This window comes from Cetorhinus maximus, chromosome 8, assembly GCF_964194155.1.
Source record: "Cetorhinus maximus chromosome 8, sCetMax3.hap1.1, whole genome shotgun sequence".
Lineage (NCBI taxonomy): Eukaryota > Metazoa > Chordata > Chondrichthyes > Lamniformes > Cetorhinidae > Cetorhinus > Cetorhinus maximus.
Genome location: NC_135886.1, coordinates 105,034,442 through 105,060,613, shown reverse-complemented (window position 1 = coordinate 105,060,613; position 26,172 = coordinate 105,034,442). Strand labels below are relative to the sequence as shown.

The 26,172-nt window shown below is 44.2% G+C and overlaps 1 protein-coding gene across 8 annotated transcripts in view; it reads right to left on the bottom strand.

The window, feature by feature from the left end:
- Positions 1–1,297: 1,297 nt before the first annotated feature.
- LOC144683854 (sodium- and chloride-dependent neutral and basic amino acid transporter B(0+)-like) overlaps positions 1,298–26,172 on the bottom strand; it is a 453,756-nt gene continuing 428,881 nt past the window's right edge. For 2 of the 8 annotated variants that reach the window (XR_013577344.1, XR_013577346.1), the window contains 6 exons: positions 21,978–22,096; positions 17,086–17,185; positions 15,972–16,081; positions 15,041–15,211; positions 3,855–4,887; positions 3,490–3,585 (listed from right to left, as the gene is read on the bottom strand). Coding sequence is in view for 1 of the 8 variants with exons in the window: in XM_078547360.1 (XP_078403486.1) it covers positions 4,753–4,887; positions 15,041–15,211; positions 15,972–16,081; positions 17,086–17,185; positions 21,978–22,096 (635 nt within the window). In the remaining 7 variants the exon portion in view is untranslated. Of the gene's footprint in view, positions 4,888–15,040; positions 15,212–15,971; positions 16,082–17,085; positions 17,186–21,977; positions 22,097–26,172 lie in introns of all 8 variants that reach the window. The other 6 variants (XR_013577347.1, XR_013577349.1, XR_013577350.1 and 3 more) reach the window with 6 other exon arrangements.

The window sequence follows — 26,172 nt, the reverse complement described above, 5'->3', positions numbered from 1 at the left end:
TTGCAAACATTGGTTGTGGGGCGATTGAGGATTTCCAATGCAGCAGCAGCACACATTTCAGAGTGATGTCAAAGGTCTAAATGGAGAAATGTTGAGATACCATTGGTGAAAATTCACTTGAAGAGTGAATCTGTTACCTGGCAGGTGATGGTGGGTGTAATCTAGAGCTTGCCTATGAGAGGGTCAACCTTTCACTCGGAAATGACCTCGCCTGAAGGTGTTACTCCCCCACCAAACTCAAGAACAGTCCAGAGAGGCTGAACAAACTGAACAGTTTCAGCAAGATTCTGCAGAGGTGCAGACAGCTGAAAAGGGTATAGAAATCCTACAGGGGGCGACACAACCTATAAAGGTTAAAATGGCTCAAAAAATGACCACAGAATTAAATAGGCACCAAGGAAGTCCCGAAGCAGGCTAAGAAACAGTGAGGGGGCCAAGCCAAGTGAGTTGAAAGAGGCAGAAAAGGGATTGACAGAAGTCCTAAATCGAAATTCACCACAGAGATGATTGAGAACTAACAGTGACCCTAACGGCAGCTGAACCTGTGTTGAGATGGCACAGTTAACCACCCCACATCAGTGTACAGTCTCAGAATATAGTTGCAGAAGTGGAAGTCACTGAATTCAGTTCAACACATGACTTTTGTAAACTGGATTGTGAGTCAAGGGGCAGATTCAAAATGTTAGAGAAAAAGGCAAAAACTTAAAACACAGAACCTGTCAACCTAGCTGGAAACAAATTAAATGAAGTCTGATCTGAGTGGAATGAGGAAACATTGAGAGATTTAAAAACGTTCAAAGAACAAACCAGACAAAAATATCAAAGCTTTTTGTTTGAACATAAAAAACATCTCAATTACATTCCTGTGGCAACAAAATGGGATTTTGATCAAAGAGGGGAGAAGATACAGTCTCAAAAAAAGATTGTTGCTAACTTGCTACCTCAAAAGGAGAATTGAAAATGTTTAAGTCTGGGAAGTGAACAGGAAACGCTTCCAGGTGATGAAACAGCAATTGATTTAGCTTCAGATTTGTTTGGCACATCCTTTGTTGATCTCAATGAGATGCGAAAGCGGCCGAGAGAGAGAGTGCAGCGAAGCTCCAAAGTTCAACCCTGTGCAAACTGTTGTAAAAAAAACAGGAAAAAGAGAAGGCAGAGAATCCCCAGATAAAAACTAACTGGGAAATGTAAGAGAGAAGCTGCATTGCATCAGCTGCCTGGCTGTGTGTGGTGAAAGAAATATGTATTTCTTTATCTTTTGTTTCTTCAGTGTAATTCTGTAAAATAACTAAAAAAAAATATTTTCAATTTTTCCTGTAAGGGAGAGGTATGCATATGTGATGAATGTGTAGTTGTGATGTTGTAGATTTTATAGAAAAGCTAATCTTTCTTGTAAATGGTCACAAGGTGGCTTGAAAACAGCTGCCAAAAGTTACCTGACCTTCCACAAATACAAAGTCTGTTAAGTTTTTAAAAGGCTCCAAGTAAATTGCAAATATACATAACCAGGCATGTGGAGACATTTGAAATTCAATATGCATTTGCACAAGGGTAAAATGTAACTCATTGACAATCACATCCCTGGAGGGGTGAATAGCACTTTCCCATCTCACCAAGCCTGGAAGAATGGGAGCCATTCAAGTTAATGGCTGAGATATTTAAAATGAATAAAAGATGGCGAATGGGATAATGCCCCAAACTGGGCCAACCAAATACCTAATGTGGGAGAATGATTCGACAGTTTGGGCTAACAGCCATTTTGAGTTTTGGACTGTATGAAGTCTGCTTGAGAACAGCCATTTTGTACAGAATCCCTGACGATTTTACCAGCTTCAGGAAATCCATGCTCCACTGGTTGAACTCAGTTTGAGGTCCTAATTTCATGATAGGACACCAGATGAAATATAATGGTCAACCTCCCAATCTGCTCCAGGAGCAGACTCATCAACCATGATAATCATTGTCTTTACAATGAATTGAAAGTGAGCTGGCACTGCCCCACGGACTGCGTTAACACTGCCCCACGGACTGCGTTAACACTGCCCCACGGACTGCGTTAACACTGCCCCACGGACTGCGTTAACACTGCCCCACGGACTGCGTTAACATTGCCCCACGGACTGCGTTAACACTGCCCCACGGACTGCATTGATACAGCCCCAGTGACTGTGTTAACACTGCCCCAGGGACTGCATTGATACAGCCCCAGTGACTGTGTTAACACTGCCCCAGGGACTGCATTGATACAGCCCCAGTGACTGTGTTAACACTGCCCCAGGGACTGCATTGACACAGCCCCAGTGACTGCGTTAACACTGCCCCAGGGACTGCATTGATACAGCCCCAGTGACTGTGTTAACACTGCCCCTGGGACTGCATTGATACAGCCCCAGTGACTGTGTTAACACTGCCCCACGGACTGCATTGATACAGCCCCAGTGACTGTGTTAACACTGCCCCTGGGACTGCATTGACACAGCCCCAGTGACTGTGTTAACACTGCCCCAGGGACTGCATTGATACAGCCCCAGTGACTGTGTTAACACTGCCCCAGGGACTGCATTGATACAGCCCCAGTGACTGTGTTAACACTGCCCCACGGACTGCATTGATACAGCCCCAGTGACTGTGTTAACACTGCCCCAGGGACTGCATTGATACAGCCCCAGTGACTGTGTTAACACTGCCCCAGGGACTGCATTGATACAGCCCCAGTGACTGTGTTAACACTGCCCCAGGGACTGCATTGACACAGCCCCAGTGACTGTGTTAACACTGCACCAGGGTATGTGCTGGCATTCCCCTGGGGAGTGTGTCAGCACTGCCCCAGGGACTGTGTTGACACTTCCTGAGGGTCTGTGTGTTGCCGCAGAGTCCTGCGTTGACATTGACCCACAGACTGCGCATTGCCTGAGAGAATTTGTTGACACTGTCCCAGCGACTTCATTTACACTGCCCCAGGGAGTCTGCTGGCATTGCCCCAGGGACTGCCCTACCACTGCCCAACGGACTGCCCTGCCACTGCCCAAGGGACTGCCCTGCCACTGCCCAACGGACTGCCCTGCCACTGCCCAAGGGACTGCCCTGCCACTGCCCAACGGACTGCCCTGCCAGTGCTCAACGGACTGCCCTGCCACTGCCCAACGGACTGCCCTGCCACTGCCCAACGGACTGCCCTGCCAGTGCCCCAGCAATTGCCCACTTCCCCTGGGGTAGTATTGACACTGCCCCAGGGATTGTGTTGACACTGCCCCAGCGATTGTGTTGACACTGCCCAGGGATTGTGTATCACTGCCCCAGGGATTGTGTTGACACTGCCCCAGGGATTGTGTTGACACTGCCCCAGGGATTGTGTTGACACTGCCCCAGGGATTGTGTATCACCGCCCCAGGGATTGTGTATCACTGCCCCAGGGATTGTGTTGACACTGCCCCAGGGATTGTGTTGACACTGCCCCAGGGATTGTGTAACACTGCCCCAGGGATTGTGTTGACACTGCCCCAGGGATTGTGTAACACTGCCCCTGGGATTGTGTAACACTGCCCCAGGGATTGTGCTGACACTGCCCCAGGGATTGTGCTGACACTGCCCCAGGGATTGTGTAACACTGCCCCAGGGATTGTGTAACACTGCCCCTGGGATTGTGTAACACTGCCCCAGGGATTGTGTAACACTGCCCCAGGGATTGTGCTGACACTGCCCCAGGGATTGTGTAACACTGCCCCAGGGATTGTGTAACACTGCCCCAGGGATTGTGTAACACTGCCCCAGGGATTGTGTTAACACTGCCCCAGGGATTGTGTAACATTCCCCCAGGGATTGTGTGAACACTGCCCCAGGGATTGTGTGAACACTGCCCCAGGGATTGTGTTAACACTGCACAGGGATTTTCATGAACATTTTAGCTGGGATTGGATGGGTTTACTGCCAACTGAAAAATCTATTTGATGTTAGCCGATGTACTAGTGCCGGATTTATAACTGACAGTTACCATTATACATTACACATGGTGAAATTGTCCTGTTAACATTTTTTTTGGTTATTTCTATAATTGAAAATTTGATGCTTTTAAGGCCATTTTGAGTTTCTGTTGAAATGATTAAAGTACATTAAATCTATCATGTACAGTGCAGTATGATAAAGTATGAAACAACTGAATAAAAAGTACGATAATATCTACTAAACGAGAATGAAAAATTCTCACCACAGCTGTAGCTGTTACAAATGTCATCTAAAAAGAAGAGCAGAATTGATCATATGAAGTTTAATAATCTGTTTGATTTTAAAACTCAGTTCCTGAGGAGAGTTAGGATCAATCAATAAGTCAACAACTGTCAGCAGACACACCAACCACCGGTATTAGACATGGACAGTCAGTGTTTGGTGTCTGTGTGTCAGCATTTGATGATAAAAATCAGTGTGGTTCAGGTCCCTCTGTGTCAATCTTACCCACACCCTGTGCTAACAGGAGAGAGCCCAGCCACTGCATACTGTAGGTGGGAGTTGTTGTGAGAGGAGGAGCTCTTGTCCATGATGTTCAGTGGCTGGAATCATCTGTATTAACACCAGGACTCAGGTAGGAGAATGAGTGAATATTCATGAGGCAGGATCCCTGACGGTCAGTAATTTTACCTGGTCCCATCCTGCCCCAAATTGATGTCCATGTTTGCAGTTCTGCAGGGGAAACTTCAGACTAAGTTGTATCTGGGTCCTGGTGGAGCTCCTGACTGTTCCATGGAAATCCCACTGAAGTTATGGTGGAGTAACCAGACGTTTTTCACAATGAGGAGATTCTGTAGAATCAGGCCTCTTTCTGTATCTTCCCTCTCTGTGTTGTTCCAAGTACGGACCCCAATCAGGAGCTGATGTGCAAGCGGCAGAAATTTTCTGTGATAAGGAAAGTAAAATGTTTAATCATTTCTGCTGGATTTTTACCCACCATTAACTCCCAACAGGGAAAAAAAAACCTGTTCCTAACCAGATTCTCCTGCAGTATGTTCCAACTCATGGCAATTCATATTATACAGAAAAATATTTAATCTGGATGTTGATCACAGAGATTATACTCCCATGTCTAAATTCTAATGTCTCAGGCAGTATACTGGTAGTGAGATACATGGAACAATGCATATTACATCTTAGTGATCAATGTTAAAAATACTTTCGATAAACAAGGGAGTCAAGGGTTATGCTGGGGGGAGGGCAGACAGGAAGGGACAGAAAGGTGCAGTTGAGACCACAACCAGATCAGCCATGATCAATTTAAGTGGCGTTATTGAGCCATTAATTTATTCTCACTTGATGAAAGAAACAACCACGTCTAAAAGTAAATACGCATGAATACAGCAGCTCGTGACTGAGTGCAGCTCAAGACAGTGTACACGTTTGGGAATTTAGTGCGTGTCACAGACAGAATTCATTTGCTTTCTTACAGCCCAGAATAAGTATGTTTTGTATGGAAAGAGGTGTGTCTTTTCTTACTCTTGGAGTGTGCATTCGAATTAATTCAGCAGCAAGCTTTCATGAATTTAAAATAAAGAAAGTTATTAATCCTCATACACTTACCCTGAATTAACACAATTTCACACATTCGGTCTCATGTGCACACTCACACACAAACACACACACACACGCACGCACACATACACACACACACACACGCAAAGATTGGATACAGATAATGCACCTCCACAGATTACAGTGACTTCAGTCTTTGATTTACAGTCTCACACATGGCAGGCCTGTGGTTTCTTGAATGGATTTGATGATTTAAAGTTGGAGTGAGGGTCTTGTAAATCGAAGGGTTCACAGCAGGTTGTGAGATTTCTGGTTGTATATCTCGGTGGTTGGTTCTCAGGTGAACTTTAATCTTGAAACAGGTTACATACTTGGGCTGTTTGATGACTTTCAGCTAGTTTCAGAGCCTGGTTCTCAGATTGGCTGTTGACTGATGGCTCTGATGAGTCTGCTCAGTCCTGGGGTAATAAAGCTACAGTCCTTAAAACAATTTCAATTACATGGCTGCTGGGTTAACATTTCTGAGACCCATCTGGTCTAGTTTGGGTGGAAGAGGCAATCATGATATGACGGGAAATTGATAGTGGCCATTGATTTTTTATCTTCCCTTTTGTCCAGGATGAAACATGGGGACAGGCAGTCTGGAAGCTCCATAGCCTTTAGCGGTTAGCCCATCCTTAAACAATGAGATGTGTGAATTCCACAAATGTCTGTGAGGTGCCCTCACCTTTGTCCATATTTAATCATGTATTTCCCAGAGACTTGATACTATCTGTAGTCCAAATGCCAAAAGTCACATGATTTGAGGGAGCGACCTTAACAACATATTTGTGTCCTTTTTTTTTAAAGTTCATAATATGACATGCTTGTCCTGGGCATCTCGGCAAGTGCGCAAATTTTAAGGGTTATTTTTTCTAAAATTTGGCCAAGTTTGTATTTAGCACTTAACTAAAGTTTACTATTAAAGCTAGGTCTCTTTCAGTCTTAGTCAGGGATAAAGAAGCTCTCTCCTTGAGAGGCAGCTACAGTTAGTTAATTAGGTAGATAGTTCAAACTAGTTTCTCTAGCCAACAGGGCTTGACTCAACTCTGTAGAATTTCAGCTAGTATAAATACAGGTGGTCTTGCTGAGTGCACAAAGTAAGCATGAAGATAGTAGCTTGAGGCAAGGTGTAAATTTGTGAATTTGGTGAGTGAGGGAATTTAGTGCAGTGAGGGAGGAGGTGCTGTTCTGACCTTTTGCAAATAAGTAGTGGTCTGAGAGAGGGAGATGGAGACCAGCTGCAGATCATGAGAGCTGAAGCCTAAAAACATTAATGAAGTGAGCAGGTAAGTGAGTGGTTGGTGACTGTCATGAAGATATTAATGTATATAATGTTATTGGAAATTAAGTTAAATTGGACTTGTAGTGGGGTCAATGTCTGTGGGTATGAGTGTGTGTGTCTTAATTGGAGTAAAGCCAGCTAGCCTGGGTGCTTTGATGTATAGTAGTTTTGAGATGTAAACTGTAAGGTAGAGGGTACATTTGCATTTTTTTGAATAAACCATTCAAAGACTGGGGGTGAAATCTTGCAACTAGCTAGGAGACAACAAGCAATATGTTTATATTACTAATAAAATTGATACAATGAAAGGGATTTTATTGTTAGAAGAGGCGGAGTTCAAAGGCCCTGGTGATACAATAAGAATTTACATTCAAAGGGAGGGCTAGGTATATGCAGAAAAGAGTTTTGTGTATGTAGGTCAGGGGCATATAATATCTAAGCAGCCTACATGCCCTACAACTGTCTGCAAAGGAAACAAATCGCACAGGACCTCATTTTGAACTTGTAAGATAAAATGTGCTTTGCCTGGTGCCTGTTTAAGTCTAAGGGTTATTGTTGCCTTGGGGAAGATTTACCTGGGTGTGGTTAATTTGGGGATTTGTTTAAAAGTTATTAAGGTAGAAATTTGTAGACACGTGTATGTGTTTAATTCCTTGTTAAATTAATAAATGTTTAATTTAATTTATACAAAAAACCTCTGGAGGCTTGGTGGTTTCATTTCTGAATTCAAAGTTGCATCTCAAACATACCAATTGAAAATATAGGTTATGACAGTTGTTTAAAGTTTCCCTCTGGGATTTTAAATAACTCAGCCTTTACTAACTGCTGTGTCATAACAGTGAATTTTAGGTTTTTTTAGCTCTATAAACAGGGGGCAGTACCTTAAACTGATACTGTGGAGATATAAGTATTTATAACTTAACTAATTAATCTGATTGATATAATCACAGATATCAGATTCAGTGATATTTCTAATAAACCTAATTTGTTAAATAAAGCAGTTAAGTTGGCAGGGCTAGTGATGTGTAGCAGTTGTTGCATGTGGGAGCTGGTGGACACCCATTTAATTCACAGCAATTACATCTGCAGTAAGTGCCTGCAGCTTGAGGAACTTTGGTTCAGAATTGATGAGATTGAGTCTGAGCTTCAGACACTGCAATGCATCAGGGAAGGGAGAAAGTTACCTGGACACTTTGTTTCAGGAGGCAGTCACACCCCTCAAGTCAGATACTTCAAATTTGGGCTATGGTCAGAGACAGAAGGGTGTGACTGAGAGTGAAGCAGGTGTGGGGATCCAGGAGATAGTACTGGAGAAGATTCAGCCCTTACAATTATCCAACAGGTTCAAGGTTCTGCAGCCTGTATGGATGAAAGTAGGGACTGGAGGGAGGATGAGCAAACTGACCACAGCACCATGGTGCAGGGGACCATTCAAGTTGGGGAAGGTAAAAGGAATGTAATAGTAGTATGGGGCAGTATAATTAGAGGGATAGATACTGTTCTCTGCAGCTGAGACCATAAGCCCTGAAGGCTATGTTGTCTGCCAGGATGAAGGACACCTCCTCAGTGCTGGAGAGGAACTTGGAGTGGGAGGGGAAGGATCCAGTTGTCATGGTCCATGTGACTACCAATGACAAAGGTCGGACTAAGAAAAAGATTCTGTGAAGGGAGTATATGCAGCTGGGAGCTAAATTAAAAAGCAGAACCACAAAGGTAAGGATCTCTGAGCTGAAAGCAAATTGGCATAGGGTGAATAAAATCAAGGAGTTGAATGTGTGGCTCAAAAATTGGTGTGAGAGAAATGGGAAACAAAAACAAAAATACCTGGAAAAACTCAGCAGGTCTGGCAGCATCTGTGGAAGGGAGCACAGTTAACGTTTCGAGTCTGAATGACCCTTCAACAGAACTAAGTAAAAATAGAAGAGAGGTGAAATATAATCTGGTTTAAGGGGGGGACAAGTAGAGCTGGATAGAGGGCCAGTGATAGGTGGAGATAACCAAAAGATGTCACAGACAAAGGGAAAAAGAGGTGTTGAAGGTGGTGATATTATCTAAGGAATGTGCTAATTAAGGGTAGAAAGCAGGGCAAGCAAGGTACAGATAGCCCTAGTGGGGGTGGGGTGGGGTGAAGGAATCGAAAAAGGCTAAAAGGTAGAGATAAAACAATGGATGGAAATACATTTAAAAATAATGGAAATAGGTAGGAAAAGAAAAATCTATATAAATTATTGGGAAAAAAGGGAGAGATCGGAAATGGGGTGGGGATGGAGGAGAGAGTTCATGATCTAAAATTGTTGAACTCAATATTCAGTCCGGAAGGCTGTAAAGTGCCTAGTCGGAAGATGAGGTGCTGTCCTCCAGTTTGTGTTGAGCTTCACTGGAGCAATGCAACAGGCTAAGGACGGACATGTGGGCATGAGAGCAGGGTGGAGTGTTGAAATGGCAAGCGACAGGGAGGTCTGGGTAATGCTTGCGGACAGACCGAAGGTGTTCTGCAAAGCGGTCATCCAGTCTGCGTTTGGTCTCTCCAATGTAGAGGAAACCGCACTGGGAGCATCGAATGCAGTGGACTAAATTGAGGAAAGTGTAAGTGAAATGCTGCTTCACTTGAAAGGAGTGTTTGGGCCTTTGGACGGTGAGGAGAGGGGAAGTAAAGGGCAGGTGTTGCACCTTCTGCGGTTGCATGGGAAGGTGCCGTGGGAGGGGGTTGAGGTGTCGGGGGTGATGGAGGAGTGGACCAGGGCGTCCCGGAGGGAACGATCCCTGCGGAATGCCGCCAGGTGGGGTGAAGGGAAGATGTGTTTGGTGGCGGCATCATGCTGGAGTTGGCGGAAATGGCAGAGGATGATCCATTGAATGCGGAGGCTGGTGGGATGATAAGTGAGGACAAGGGGGACCCTATCATGTTTCTGGGAGGGAGAGGAAGGTGTGAGGGCGGATGGAGAGAAATGGGTTTTGATTCATGAGGTACTGGCACCAGTTATGGAGAAAGAGGGAGTTGTTCCATTGGGATGCCCTTCACCTAAGCCATGATGGGACCAGTATACTGGCAAATTATATAACTCAGGCTGTAGAGACGGTTTTAACTAAATAGTGAGGGGATGGTTCATGTGAGGGGATATTTGGCAAGTTAAAGAGAAATAACAAAGCAATAGATCAGGGTAATGATACAGGCACTGATAACCAGGGTGTGACAGGAAAGGACAGAGCAGACAAACATAAGAGTGCACCAGCAAATAAGGTCAAAGTAGGCAAAAATTGTAAAAAGAAAGAATTAAAAATTCTCTAATTAAATGCTTACAGCGTTTGTAACAAGGTGGATGAATTGATAGCACAAATATGAGTATGATACGATAGCCATTACAGGAGACTATTTGCAAGGAGAGAAAGAAAAAGAGGTGGGATAGCTCTGTTAATAAAGAATGAGATCAGCACAATAGTGAGAAATGGTCTTGGTTCAGAAGATCAAGATGTAGAACCAGTTATGTGTAGAGATAAGAAATAGAAAGGGAAAAAAGTCACTGGTGAGAGTCGTTTATAGGACTCTTATCAGCAACTACACAGCAGGGCCGAATGTAATTCAAGAAATAATGGGAGTTTCCAAGAAAGGATCTGCAATAATTGTGGTTCATTTTAATCTTCACATTGTTTCGACAAATCAAATTGGCAAAGATAGCCTGGAGGATGAGTTATAGAGTTTAATGAGGATAGTTTCCCCAAAAAATACATTCTGGATCCTGCCAGGGAACAAGCTATTTTGGAACTGGTAATATGTAATGAGACAGGATTAATTAAAGGCCTCATAGTAAAGGATCCTCTCAGCAAGAGTGACTGTAACAATTGAACTTCACATTCAGTTTGGGAGCGAGAAATGGGGGTCCATAACAACTGTCTTAAACTTCAATAAAGGCAATTACAAGGACAGAGTTCCCAGAATGAAAAAAAAGCAGTAAAAACTGGGAAATACGAATACTGGTCCGAACTGGTCTTGTATACCTTAAAATGGAACACCAGTGAAAACTGGGAAATAAGAGTACTGGTCTGAACTGTCTTTTTTCCTTCTGCGTTGGCTAAATTGGAATAGTAAAATTGGTTTGAAGGGAAGATGGTAGAGAAGCAATGGCAGACATTTAAGGAGATATTTCATAAGCCTCAATAAAGATATATTCCACTGAGGAGGAAAGACTGCATCTGAGGGATACACCATCATTGACAAACTAAGGATGTTTAGGGTGGTATCAAATTGAAAGAACAGACATGCAATGCTGCTAAGATTCGTGGTAGGTTGGAAAAGTTTTAGAAACCAGCAAAGGATGATTTAAAAAGTAATAAAGAAGGAGAAATTGGAGTATGAGAGAAAACCAGCAAAAAATATAAGAGAGTAAAAGCTTCTACAAGTATTATAAAAAGGAAACAAGTAGCTAAAGTGAGCATTGGTCATTTAGACGTGAGACTGAGGATTTAATAATGGGAAATGAGGAAATGGCAATAAAGGTTTTCAACATCTTCATAGATGATGGTGCATCCCTCAGATGTGTCCATCTTCATAGTGGACAACACAAAAATCATCTCAAGAATAGCTGAAAATCAAGAGGCAAAAGAGAGGGATGAACTTAAAACAATCACTATTACTAGAGAAAAAGTAATGGGAAAATGAAAGAAACTTAAGGTTGACAAGACCCCTGAGCCTGGTGGACTGCATTCTAGGGTCTTAAAAGAAGTGGCTACAGAGATAGTGAATGCATTGGTTGTAACCTTCCAAACTTCCCTAGATTCTGGAAAGGTCCCAGTAGATTAGAAAAACTCAAATGTAACATCTCTGTTCAAGAAAGGAGGGGCATGGTAGTAATTGAAGGTATAATCTTCCCTACTGCCAAGCAGGGGTCACGTGATTGTTCCTGGAGGCTCTGACCAACGAGCCCTAAGCGTGGGTAATCCAGGGTGCGTGGCTTTCTAGATGTGGACCTGGTTCAAGTATGTAGCTTCTGAAGAGCTGTCTGTAATAAAGTTACGTGTTTCAAGTAGAAACCAGCCCGGTACGTCAAGTCATTACAGACACATGGGCTGGGGTTTTCTGTGCCTGCCGGCGTTGGGCGTGTTCGATAGTATGAGCAGACAATATGGTGTGATCAGTTTCACGACAGCGTGAAACCAGCTCGCAATCATCTGCTCAGCCCACCAAAGGCGGGCCACATTCCCAGCCATCGGATGGCTGTAACCTCATTGTAGTGTAGTGCATCAGCATATCATTATTAGGCCAGCCCACCGCTGTATTGTCCGCCCACGCTGGCGGGAAAACATGTCGATGTGTGTTTCACAACAGCACGTGAGCGACGTGCACTTGGCGGGCTGCACTTTGTTCAGGATTTCAAGGTTCATTTGGCTACCTTGCTTCAGTCAGTACTTGCGGTCATCAGCGCCAGGCTTCACAGGCCGCACCACTTCACTTTTAGGGGGGCTCATGGCAGGTCTTTACCTACCAGATCAGCCGTATGTGGGTGGCTTTTCAATGGCTGCAGGGCTAGGGCTTGCTTGGGGAAAGGGGACAAGTGGCCTCAGGCAAGGGAAGGGGCTGCAGGACGAGGGCTGTACTGGGGAAGGAGGGTAGCCCAGGGCGTGTGTGGGGGCACATGTTGATCTGTGCAAGTGCCCTCAAGATGGTGAGGGCTCAGGAGGCAGTCTCCAGAGGAGATGAGACCTGATGGACATGTGAGGGTGTGTGTGTGTGAGAATGGGTGGTGTTGTCCTTTGATCTGGCAGTGAGTGAGATGCCAGTGAACGTGTGATGGGCTTGAGTGTGTGAGTTTAGAGTGATGAGATAGTTGCCATACCCTGGCTGCACGGATGAGATCATTCATACTCTTATCTGCAGTGGATGGCCAACATCTTCTGTGCAGCATTAGCACTGACCTCCGCTGCCACCGCCCACCAAGCCGGAGTGGTAATGTAGCTGCCCCTCCTGCGGCCAGAGCAGAGGTAGAGGACATCACAGCAAGCTTCCAGGGTGCCCAAAAGGTGCTCGAGGGCTGCAGCCTTCTTGCCTTTCGGGGCCATGTCTTCTTTGCTGCAGTCCTGGGCCAGAAGCACTGAGTGTGGCTATACTTTAAATGTTGTGCCTGGCGTGATGAAGCAGTGAGGTGATGGCATGGCAGGCAAATCGGTGCCCACCCGCCATTGAAACAGCGTGATTCCGGGAAATGCATAAATAATGTGGGGGGTTTGGAATGATACAGCATGAAAACCCGTCAGAGCAGCCAGCGGGTAAAACATCGTTTTACCGCACTTGGTGCAAATGTGGAACAATTCCGTCCAGAAAGTCAGAAACTCTAAGCCAGTTAGCCTAATGCCTGCCATTGGGAAAATGCTGGAATCCATTATTAAAGTGGTAATAGCAGGATATTTAGAAAATGATATTATTATCAGGCAGAGTCACATAGTTTTGTGAAAGGGAAATCATGTTTGACAATTCTATTACAGTTCTTTAAGGATGTAGCAAGCAGGGTGGTTAAAAGAGAACCAATAGATGTAGTCTATTTGGATTTCCAAAATGCTTTTGATAAGGTGCCACATAAAAGGTTACCACACAAGATAAGAGCTCATGGTGTTGGGTGTTATATATTAGCATGGAGAGAGAATTGGCTAAATAACAGGAAATAGAGAGTCAGGATATTCTGAATAACAAACTGTAGCTAGTGGAATGCCAAAGAGAAGAATACTGGGGCCTCAAATATTTACAATCTATATTAATGACTTGGATGTAGGAACAAAGCGTATTTTAGCCAAATTTACTGGCGATACAAAAACAAGTAGGAAAGCAAGTTGTGGGGTGAATTTTCTTCCCGTCGGTGGGGGGCTGAGTGGGAGATGCCAGATTTGGAAGAGCTCTGAGATCTCGGGGGCTTGTATAGCTGGAGGGGGTTACAGGTATAGGGAGCAGCAGGAGCTTGGAGAGATTTGAAACAGGAATGAGAATTTAAAACTGAAGCACTGCCAGGGGCCAATATAGGTCACCGAGCCCAGGGATGATGAATGAACATAACTTAGTGCCAATCGAATACTTGCTGCAGAGTTTCGGATTGACTCATTTTGTCTGAAGGTGGAAGATAGAAGGCTAGCCAAGAGAGCAATGGGATTGTCAAGTCTCGAGGTGGCCCTTTGTCCATCAGTTTCCACATATATGCTGATGATACCCAGCTCCACCTCACCACCACCTCCCTCGACACCAGCACTGTCTCCAAATTTTCAGACTGCTTGCCTGATATCCAGTACTGGATGAGCAGAAATTCCTGCCAATTAAATGTTGGGAAGACTGAAAACATTCTCTTCGGCTCCTGCTATAAACTCTGTTCCCTAGCTATCGTGTCCATACCTCTCCTTGGCAACAGTCTGAGGCTGAATCAGACCATTCACAACATTGATGTCAGATTTGACACACCCTGTGATGAGCTTCCAACCACATATTTACAACATTACTAAGACCTCCCACTAACACCTCCAGTGCCTGACTCTGCCCCTGCCTCAGCTCATTTGCTGCTGAAAACATCATCCCAAGCCTTTGTAATGTCTAGACTTGATAAGTCTAACTCCTTCCTGCCTGTTCTCCCACATTCTGTCCTTGGTAATCTTGATGTCAGCCAGAACTCTGCTGGTCCGTCCTTACTCGTGAAAAGTCCCGTTCACCTATCATTCCAGCGCTTGATGACTGACATTGGCTCCCAGCTAAACTCAACCTTGATTTTCAAATTCTCAACCTTGATTTCCTCCCCCTTCTTGGCCTTGCCCTTCCCTATCTATGTAACCTCCTCCAGCCCCACAAGCCTCAGATATCTACACTCCTCTCATTCTGGTTTCATGAGCTTCCCCAGTTTTAATTGTTCCACCATTGGTGTCCGTTCCTTCAGCTGCCAAGGCCCTGAGCTCAAGAATTTCCCCCATTCCTCTCCACCTGTCCACCTCTCTTTCCTCCTTTAAGGTACTTCTTAAAACCTACCTGTTCAACAAAAATTATGGTCACTTGCGCTATGCCCACCGCATGTAGCCCGGTGTCAATTCTTGCTTCATAACACTGCTGTAATATGCCTTGGGGCATTTTATTACATTAAAGGTGCTATATAAATACAAGTTGTTGTTGTTGTAAAATGAGAGATTGGGAAAACCTCACATCAATTCTGTTCCCTAACCTTTAAAATATTTCCTTACCTGGCACAAGGTGGAGCCCTCAGCTTGGACAACTCTCACAATGGCGACAATGGGGATCCACATAATACAGAAGATTATCATACACCAGCCAAGTGCTATTGCCCAGACAGGGTACTCAACAGATCCATATGATGGTGGGACGAATGTTGTTACTGACCAGATTAAAATTGCCTGAATGAAATAATTGTGTAAAACAAGATCAAACACAGAATGAGAGATTATCCACAATTTATTTTCAGCTTAAGTCACTCAAGGGTGTAACATGGATTGTATACGAAGATGTATATGGACTAGCCATTTAATACTGTGGGTACAAGGGAAGGTCAGAGGCCAGGAATCCTGCAGCAAGTAACTCACCTCCTGACTCCTCAAAGCCTGTCCACCATCTACAAGGCACAAGTCATGAGCATGATGGAATACTCCCCTCTTTCCTGGATGAGTGCTGCTCCCACAACACTCAAGAATATCGACACCATCCAGGACAAAGCAGCCCACTTGATTGGCACCCCACCCACAAATATTCACTCCCTCCACCACTGACACACAGTAGCAGCAGTGTGTACCACCTACAAGATGCACTGCAGGAACTCACCAAGGCTCCTTAGATGACACCTTCCAAACCCATGACCACTGACATCTAGAAGGGCAAGAGCAGCAGACACATGGGAACACCACCACCTGTAAGCTCTCCTCCAAGTCACTCACCATCTTGACTTGGCAATATATCGCTGCCCTTTCACTGTCACTGGGTCAAAATCCTGGAACTCCCTCCCTAACAGTACTATGGGTGCACCTACATCACATGGACTGCAGCAGTTCAAGAAGGTAGCTCACCACCACCTTCTCAAGGGCGATTAGGGATGGGCAATGAATGCTGGCCTAGCCAACGATGCGCGCATCCCATGAATGAATATTAAAAAAAACTCCTTACTGTCACCAAACATGGAGAGATAAAACTCCAACAGACTCTCCACCACAGCCAGAAGAGCCAATTCCTTTCCCCAATCATCATCTCAATGTCCTTGATGAATCTGTTTACCCCTGTGAACAAAAAAAGCAAAGACACAATCACTTGGTTTATCTTGTACAGGGTGTCACTGATGGACAGATTGGGATCTGGCAGTATTTCAAACAGAATGAGTAAATTGTCGCCTCTCAACAACCTGAATACATGTGAAGGTAATTGTAAACACACTGATGCCAAGCCTGTCCTGTTGCCCCATCTGCCTTGACAGTTGAGAGAAACTGGTACCCGGCTGGGTAAAGCGGCAAACAGCTCAGAGTGAAGACGATTAAGCAACATCACCATCAGCAATTAACAAAAAAAAAAATACTGCAGCAAAATTGACCCAACAGCAAGCAGCATGAGCAAAGACATCATGGTGATGGCTGTTGTCTTTCTGATGTTGGCACATGGAACCAAATGGGAAGGATTTTTGACAATTTTGACTATAACTATTAGTGCTTTTCCCAGGCGTGGCTCAGTTTGTTAGCACTCTCGCCTCGGAGTCACAAGGTCCAGAGTTTGAACAAAAAAATCAATGCTGACCCTCCAGTGCAGTACTGAAAGAGTGCTGTACTATCAAAGGTGCAGTCTTTCAGATGAGACATTTAAACTGTAGCCCCATCTGCTTGCTTGGCTGGATAAAAGATCCATGGAGCTATTTTGAAGAAGAGCAGGGGAAGTATCCCTGATGTTCTGATCAATATTTATCCTTCAATCAACATCATAAAAACAGATTATCTGCTCATTACCACATTGTTGCTTATGGAAGTTTGCTATGTGCAAATTGATTGCCATGTTTTCTATATTACAACATTACTTCAATGACTGTAAAGCGCTTTAAGATGTTTGGCCGTCGTGTAAAGTGTCATATACATACTAATCTTTCTTTTTTGTTTCCAATTAAGGAGAAAATTTGAATTCTCAACATGGACTATAAACATCACCTCATGCATTTTCATGTGTTTTCTGAAGAAACAGGAAGATTCACACAAGCACTTCGATTTTATTTTTGTTTCAGTGTTTTTCCTGTTTTCCTCACCATAGATCCAGCTGATGCCAATGAGTTCCAGCAGAGCTATTGTAATGAGGATCCACCCAGTACAGAAGTAATCCAGTAAATTTAACCAGTAAATCCCAGCCTAAAATTAAAAGGGAAATTTTAAAATGTTACATGGGAAAATCGCAACATTCAAAATAAGAGATTAATGGAATATGAAAACTTTGCTTTGTCTCAACTATAAAACATCCAATTCTAACTTGTTTGCTCAATTTTTCTTCATTTCTTTAAGTTCTGGAATCAATTCTGTGCCCCTTCAATTGCTGAACATCCTTTGAAACAAGAAGGCCAAATGTCCAAGCTTTACTCCCGATGTGATCTCACTCAGGTCAAATACCTCTCTGGATTTATATTTTATGCTTCTTGCAATGTATCTCAGCAGCTGTTTCCTGTTTTAACTGCCTGAGATCATTATGCTAATGGTATTAAAAACACATTAATAACACTCCCATGAAAACAACAACAACTTATATTTATATAACATCTTTAAAGTAATGAAATGCCACAAGGAGCTTCAAAACCCCCAAAATCTCTCTCTCCATTCCCAATATCTCAACTACATCTATCAACATCCTGGGGGCTACCACTGACCAGGAGCTGAACTAGACTAACCATAAAAATACTGTGGCTACAAGAGCAGGTCAGAGGCTAAGAATCCTGCAGCGGGTGACTCCTCTCCTGACTCCCCAAAGCCTGTCCACCATCTACAAGGCATAAGTTAGGGGTGTGATGGAATACTCCCCATTTGCCTGGATGAGTGCAGCTCCAACACACAAGAAGCTTGACACCATCCAGAACAAAGCAGTCTGTTTGATTAACAGCCCATCCAGCACCTTAAACATTCACTCCCTCCGCAGCAACTCGTCAAATCTCCTTCAACAGTATTTTCATATCGACATTCCCTACTACCTAGAAGAACAAGGACAGCAGACACACGGGAGTACCACCAGCTACTAGTTCCTTTCTAAGTCACACATGTACCTGACTTGAAACTATATTGCCTTCCCTTCACTGTCACTGAGCTGAAATCCTGGAACGCCCTCCTTTCGGCTATGGGTGTACCTACACCACATGGACTGCAGCAGTTAATGAAGGCACCACCTTCTCAAGGGCAATTAGGGATGGACAATAAATACTGGCCTTGTCGGTGATGCCCTCATCCCATGAATGAATAATACTAAAATCTTCATTCATTGGACGTGGTCCACATTGAGTCTAATACAATTCTTCAGTCTTGTTTGGTTCATTTCTCAGCTGTTTCAACATCATTCATGAAGCATGCTGGCTAACTCAAGCGTTCATTGCCTCTGTCACAACCATTGCTTCACAGTTCTCCTTTTTAGTCCCTCTCAGGACAAACATCATCCAGCATTGGGCCTCTATGTACTTTCAGCCCATTTAGGCTGTGTTGGATCCAGTGCCCGTGGTTTGTTGGAGCTAAAGGATCCAGGTTGCACACTTGTTTCGGAGTGACCGAGTTGGTACAGAGGCAGAGAACATCAGGAGATCATTTTTTAGAATAAACACATGTTGCTTATTTACAAACTGAACTCTGCAGCTACACTTGTGTGCTCACAACATAAAACTCTGTCTTCACTCATCAGTGACTAACTCAAGACTCTCCCGCCTAGGGGTAGTCCGTACTACTCTGCTATTGGATAATAAGATCATTTGGCCTTACATTACAATACTTGTCTTAAAGGTACATTACATGCCAGGTTACTACAGACTGTCTTTGATTTCCATATAATTTACGAAGGAGAGGGTTTGTTCCTTATGTTTTGAGGCAGTCATTATTCACAATTTTCATACTTTCTGCCTATACTCAGTGTTAGGAAATAGAGATAGCTTAAGTAAGTTATACTTATATTTGTGGGTGTTAGGAATGAGTTTTAGCTTTAAAGTTTAAGTTTGATTTATATTTCTATATCTGTGTGATAAGAAAGGTCAAATGGAGTTTTAGCTTCACTCTAAAAGGCTGCTTGCATTTCTAATGCGATGTTTACGATCCCTACAAAGTGAAAGTAAACATACAAGAGTAGGAAAAACAATGCTGTTGCCTGGAAACAGGGAGGCCATATAGGCAGGTCCCTCCCACAGACTGTCGTGAAGATATTAATGCATATAATGTTACAGGCAATTATTTAGAATTGGACTTGTAGTCATGTCTGATGTTAAAGAGTAAGGTAAAGAGCGCATTTGCATTTTGTTGAATAAAGCATTCAAAGACTGGAGGTAAAATCTTGCACCTAGCTAGAAGACACCAGCAATGTGTTTATATTACTAATAAAATTGGTGCTATGAAAGGGGATTTATCGTTAAAAGACATGGAGTTCAAATGGCCTGGTGATACAATGAGAATTTATATTCAAAGGGAAGGCTAAGTATATACAGGAAAGAGTCTTGTGCGTGTGAATCAGAGGCATGCCGCCTGTAAGCCTAAAACTGTGTGAAGGAACCAAATTGAAAGGAACCAAATTGAAAGGAGCCTCATTTTGAATTCATAAGATAAAATGTGCTTTGCCAGGTGCCTGTTTCAGTCTATGGGTTATTGTTGCCTTGGGGAAGATTACCTGGGAGTGATTAATTTGGGGATTTGTTTAATAGTTATTATGGTAGTAATTTGTAGACATGCATATGTATTTAATAGCTTGTTAAATTAATAAATGTTTAATTTAATTCATATGAAAAAAAACCTCTTGAGGCTTGGTGGGTTTTATTCCTGAATTCAGAGCTGTATCTCAAACACACCCATTGAAAATATAGGTTATGACAGTTGTTTAAAGTTTCCCTCTGGGATTTTGAATAACTCAGCCTTTACCAACTGCTGTGTCATAAAATGGACACGCACACACAGAAGAAAGACAGCAGTTTGTTTTGGAAGCTGTTTGAGTTCAGTTGGTTTGAAGGCAGCTGTGAAGCAGAAGCAGCCTAAAAGGGGACAGATAGCAAGTCTCAAGCTAAGAAAAACCCCACAAATCCAGGGGCCTGGAAGAAGAGAAAGTCCAAAGAAGGCCTTCTAGCCAAAGGAAGGACAGGACACTGGGAAAAGGTCCTGTTAAGTGAAGTTAAGAGTGAGGGGCAGAGAGAAGGGCTCCTTGCTTCAGATTTAAAGTGAGAACAGCTTGCAAGAATCAAGAAGGTTCATAGAGACAACTGAAGATCTGTAATTCGTTGCTATGGGCATGTGTACTGTTAAGGCTGAGTTGGTGAGAGAGTGCATGGAAGACAGCTTGAGTGCATGTGGTGACCCAGGGAAGAGGAACAACAGAAGGAGAGTTCGAAACCCTGGAGGTGAACCCTTGTGGAAGGTGTCTGAGTGAAAATGTCAGTTTGGGAGAAGATCCCAAGGCGAGGTCCTGGAGAGTGGAGATTGGAATCCCTCGTGTGAAGGACGGAATTCAGCGAGACTAGTTGGCTCATGGTGTGACAAGTGTCTGGGGGGAGTTGAGGAGAGATCCATCACATCTGGTTGAGGTGGCATCTGTCACTTGGGGAAGAATTTTTGGGTTGGCGAGCAGGGGCGGGGCTCACTTGCTGACACGTAAAATGACACACGGTGACGTTGGGCGTGCATCGCGATGTCATGACATATCATTCAGACTTTCAGTTCGGTGGGCACGCACCTGAGTTGGCTGCATGCCTGCTGAACTGTCAAAGGCCTATTAAGGCTATTTAAATACCGATTAAAGTTATTAACAGCGTTGCCCATGAGTGGGATGAGGTTCCATGAAGGGTTTATAAACTAAATACATTTTCTCCTGTTTCTTGACATGTCCCAGCTCATGTGACACTGTCACATGAGGGGACATGTCTTAAAATATTTTCTTTTATTTACTTAAACTTTTATACCTTAAGCTAACTCTGTGCCTCAGGGAGATTTCCGCGCTCCTTCATGCACATGCGTGAAAAAGCACAGGCCCCGACTCAGGGAATCCCACCCCCCACCACCCCCCCCCCCCCCCCCCCCCCCCCGCCCGCACAGGGAGTGCTCAGCGCTTCCGGGTACGCGTCACACTGGGTGGGCCTTAACTAGCCCGCCCACGTAAAATGGCAGCGTCGCATTGTTCTGGGGTGCCAATCGAGTTCGCACCCACCCCCGCCCGCCCCCGCACAAGGCCCCCCCCCAAAGGGGGGAAATTTCTGCCCTTGGTTTCAGAGTGCGGTGTGCCTGACCACAGGGTGCCATATGTTTACATGCACTGTGCATTTACTGCGAACATTAGAGTATAAGATCACTTTTGTAACTTGTGTTATCCATACAAATCTGTATATATCTGTAAAGGTATAGTTGTGGGTGAAGGAGTATTGTAATATAGTTCATATTTTCTGGTTAAATAAATGTTTTATTCTTTTGTTAAAAGTTCATCAGCTGGCTCCTGTGACTCTGTTCTATGGCTACTCTCCATGTTTCTAAACAAACAAAAATAAAAGTTAGGATCTCTCAAGCTGGGTTCCACTTTGGGATAAGGCTTGTCCAGGGGTAACCTCAGCTTGGATTATAACACTCAGATCCAAACTATTTTTGTTCCTTATGGTATTTTACAACTTTCATGATGCATTCCTGCTGTGTTTGGGAGAAAATTTCAATGCTTTAAATTTAACAATGTTTTTAATATTCTTACTACATTGTAGCTCTTGCATGCCAGGAAGGTCTCCAATTTTGATGATGCAACACCCCCTCGGTAAAACAGTAAATTGTTCACCAAGATTGTGTGTTTAAATCCTGGGTTTACAAGCACAGCATTCTGGTTAGAGGTGAACGTGCTTTTAAACTGAAGCAAGCTGATACTGAGACAGAAAAGTACCAAGGTTGCCTTGCCATCATTAAACTTCTTAATGGAAAAGTAGAAAATTACTAAAGGACAACATACCTGTGTTACACAAATAAGGCCAAGGAAATAAAATAAAAAACAAACACCAGTTGTCACGTAAAGGTGCTTTGGTCGTAGAAACTTTGGGAACTGGTCCAGCAGTGTTGTTACAATTAATTCTGATGAAAGAAAATGTTAAATGATGTCAGTAATCAATAAGTTACACAGTCACAGAGAACCCCACCACTGCACAGACCAAAGCAAACAGACCAGAGGAGCAGACAAGGACAGATTCATCTATCAATGGGAATTATTTGAGGCCTGCAAAGGGGGGAATGGAGGGGGGACCGGGATGAGACCTGGAAGGTCACTGTTGGGTTGGCAGGCTGATACGTTCTCACCTCCAGCTGATCTTATTGAAAGCATTTGAGCAACGGAAACAAAGGTGGGCTGGAGGGACCTGCAAAGCCTCTTTTATCTATCCTTCCACTGGAGCCATTTAAGCCGCTGTGTCACAGTGGTGTTTGAAGGCCATCGTGTGGAAGGATTACCCTCCACAATGAAGATCTGTACCATGGTATATTTTTAATCATTTCCTACATCTTCGGAGGATTGCTGGAGCTGCACTCATCCAGGCATGTGGGGAATATTCCATCACACTCCTGACTTGTGCATGTAGATGGTGGACAGGCTTTGGGGAGTCAACAGGTGAGTTACTCACTGCAGAAGACTCAACCTCTTATAGCCACAATACTAATCTAGCCAGTTCAGATAAGTTTCTTGTCAATGGTAACCTCCATGATGTTGATGGTGGGATAAATAGTGATGGTAATGCCATTGAATGAACATTGGGCAATCATCAGTAACCATTCTCCTTCCTGACCTCATGATGGAGAGATGTTCACTGATGAAGCAGCTGAAGATGGTTGGGCTTAGGGCACTACCTTGAGAAAAACCTTCACTGATGTCCTGGGGCTGAGATGATTGACCTACAACAACCACAACCATCTTCCTTGTGCTAGGTATGACTCCAGGCAGTGGAGGGTTTTCCCCCACTTGCTATTGACTTCAATTTTATTGGGGGTCCTTGATGCCAAAGTCTGTCAAATGTTGCCTTGATGTCAATGGCAGTCACTGTCACCACACACCTGGAACTCAGCATGTTATCCACATTTAACACAATACTGTATTGAGCTCTGGAGTGGAGTGGACATGGGGAATCCAAACTGCACATTAGTTTATTGGTGAGTAAGTGCTGCCTGATTGCACTGTTGATGATATCATCCATCACTTTGCTGATTATTGAGAATAAACTGATTGATCTTGTCTTTCTTATGAACACTGGGTATGCCTGAGTAATTACCACATTGTTGTGTAGATGCCAGTGTTGTAGCTGTACTGGAGCAGCTTGGCTAGAGGTATGGCTACTTCTGGAGTACAATTCTTCAGTGTTGCAGCCAGGATGTCCTCATGACAAATATCATATACTGTATCCAGTGCAATCAGCCATTTCTTAATTTCAAGTGAATGACGTTTAGCAAATCAAATTGATAAAAGTCTGGGGATTTCAGGAGCAGTCCAAGTCTAACCATACTATCCCAGAGCATGCTGCTTGCATTAATTAGCATTCATGTAACTTCACTTGGTTGGCGCCTCATTTCTAGGCATGCCTACTGCTGCTCCTGACATGCTCTCCTGCACTGCTCATTGAATCAAATTGATCTCGATGGCAACGTTGGAGTGAGGGTATGCTGGGTCATGAAGTTACAGATCGTGATTGACTACAATTCAGCTGCTGCTGTTGGCCCACAGCACTTCATGGATGCCTAGTTTCGATGGTAGTGCCACACAACATGGTGGAGGTGTCCTCACTGCGAAGATGAAACTCAGTCCCCAGAAGGACTATGCAGTGGTCACTCCTACCAATATTGCTAAGGACAGATGCATCTATGACAGGTCTAGTGGGCTTTACTTTCATGTTAGATCTCTCACCAACTGCTGCAGGCCCACACTGACAGATAAGTCCTTCAAGGCTCAGCAAACTCAGTCAGCACTGGTGCTATCAAACCAATCTTAGATTGGAATTTGAAGTCTGCCACCCAGCATGATTTTTCCAAGAGTTGTTCAATATGGAGGTGCATTGAGTCTGGAACATTGACTGTCAGGTATGATGTGATAAGACAATATCAGGCTATAGCTGCAGCAATCTGTGGGACAGCTTGTCCAAATGCTGGTTTTATTTTTATTCATTCATGGCACGTGAGCATCGCTAGTTAGGCCAGCCTTTGTGCCCATCACTAATTGCCCTTGAAAAGATGGTGGTGAGCTGTCTTCCTGGACCTCTGCAATCCATGTGCGATTAGGGACTGAGTTCCAAATTTTGACCCAGCGACAGTGAAGGAACAGTGATATATTTCCAAGTCATGATGGTGAGTGGCTTGGAGGGGAACTTCCAGGTGGTGATATTCCTATGTATCTACTGTCCTTGTCCTTTTAGATGGTAGTAGTCGTGGGTTTGGAAGATGCTGTCTAAGAAGCCTTGGTGAGTTCCTACGGTGCATCTTGTAGATGGTACACACTGCTGCTACTGTGCGTCAGTGGTGGAGGGAGTGAATGTTTGTGGATGGGGTGCCAATCAAACAGCTGATTCATCCTGGTTGGTACCAAGCTTCTTCAGTTTTGTTGGAGCTGCACTCATCCAGGCAAATGGAGAGTATTCCATCAACTCCTGACTTGTGCCTTGTAGATGGTGGGCAGGCTTTGGGGAGTCAGGGAGTGAGTTACTCACCACAGGATTCCTAGTTTCTGACCTGCTCTTGAAGCCACAGTATTTATATAGCTAGTCTATTTCAGTTTCTCGTCAATGGTAAACCCCAAGTAGTCGATAGTGGGGGATTCAGCGATGGTAGTGCCATTCAATGCCAAGGGACGATGATTAGATTCTCTCGTGTTGGAGATGGTCATTGCATGGCACTTGTGTGGCGTGAATGTTACTTGCCACTTGTTAGCCCAAGACTGGATATTGTCCAGGTCTTGCTGCATTTGGACATGGACTGCTTCAGTATCTGAGGAGTCGCGAATGGTGCTGAACATTGTGCAAACATCAGGGAACATCTCCACTTCTGACCTTATGATGGAACGAAGGTCATTGATGAAGCAGCTGAAGATGGTTGTACCCAGGACACTACCCTGAGGAACTCCTGCAGTGAAGCCCTGGAGCTGAGATGACTGACCTCCAACAACCACAACCATCCAACCAACAGAGAGTTTTCCCCGATTCCCATTGACTCCATTTTGCTAAGAGCTCCTTGATGCCACACTTGGTCAAATGCTGCCTTGATATCAAGGGCAGTTACTCTCACCTCACCTCGGGAGTTCAGCTCTTTGGTCCATGTTTTAACCAAGGCTGTGATGAGGTCAGGAGCTGAGTGGCCCTGGCAGAACCCAAACTGAGTATCAGTGAACAGGTTAGTACTAAGCAAGTACCGTTTGATTACTCTATTGATGAGCCCTTCCATCACTTTACTGATCATCGAGAGTAGACTGATTGGGCGGTAATTGGCCTGGCTCGGTTTGTCCTGCTTTTTGTGTACGGGACATACCTGGGCAATTTTCCACACAGTCGGGTAGATGCCTGTGTTGTAGCTGTGCTGGAACAGCTTGCCTAGGGGCACAGCAAGTTCTGGAGCATAAGTCTTCAGTACTATTGCCAGAATATTGTCAGGGCCCGCAGCCTTTGCAGTATCCAGTGCCTTCAGCCAATTCTTGATATCATGTGGATTGAATCGAATTGGCTGAAGACTGGCAACTGTGAAGCTGGGGACCTCCAGAGGAGGCCGATATGAATCATCCACTCGGTACTTCTGGCTGAAGATTTTTGCAAATGCTTCAGCCTTATCTTTTGCACTGATGTGCTGAGCTCTTCCATCATTGAGGATGGGAATATTTGTGGAGCCTCCTCCTCTAGTGAGTTGTTTAATTGTCCACCACCATTCACAACTGGATGTGGCAAGACTGCAGAGCTTAGATTTGATCCATTTGTTGTGGAATCGCTGAGCTCTGTCTATCCCTTGCTGCTTATGCTGTTTGGCACACTAGTAGTGCTGAGTTGTAGCTTCACCAGGTTGCCACCTCATTTTAGGTATGCCTGGTGCTGCTCCTGGCATGCCCTCCTGCACTCTTCATTGAACTGGTGTTGATCCCCTGGCTTTGTGGTAATGGTATAGTGTGGGATATGCTGGTCCATGAGGTTACA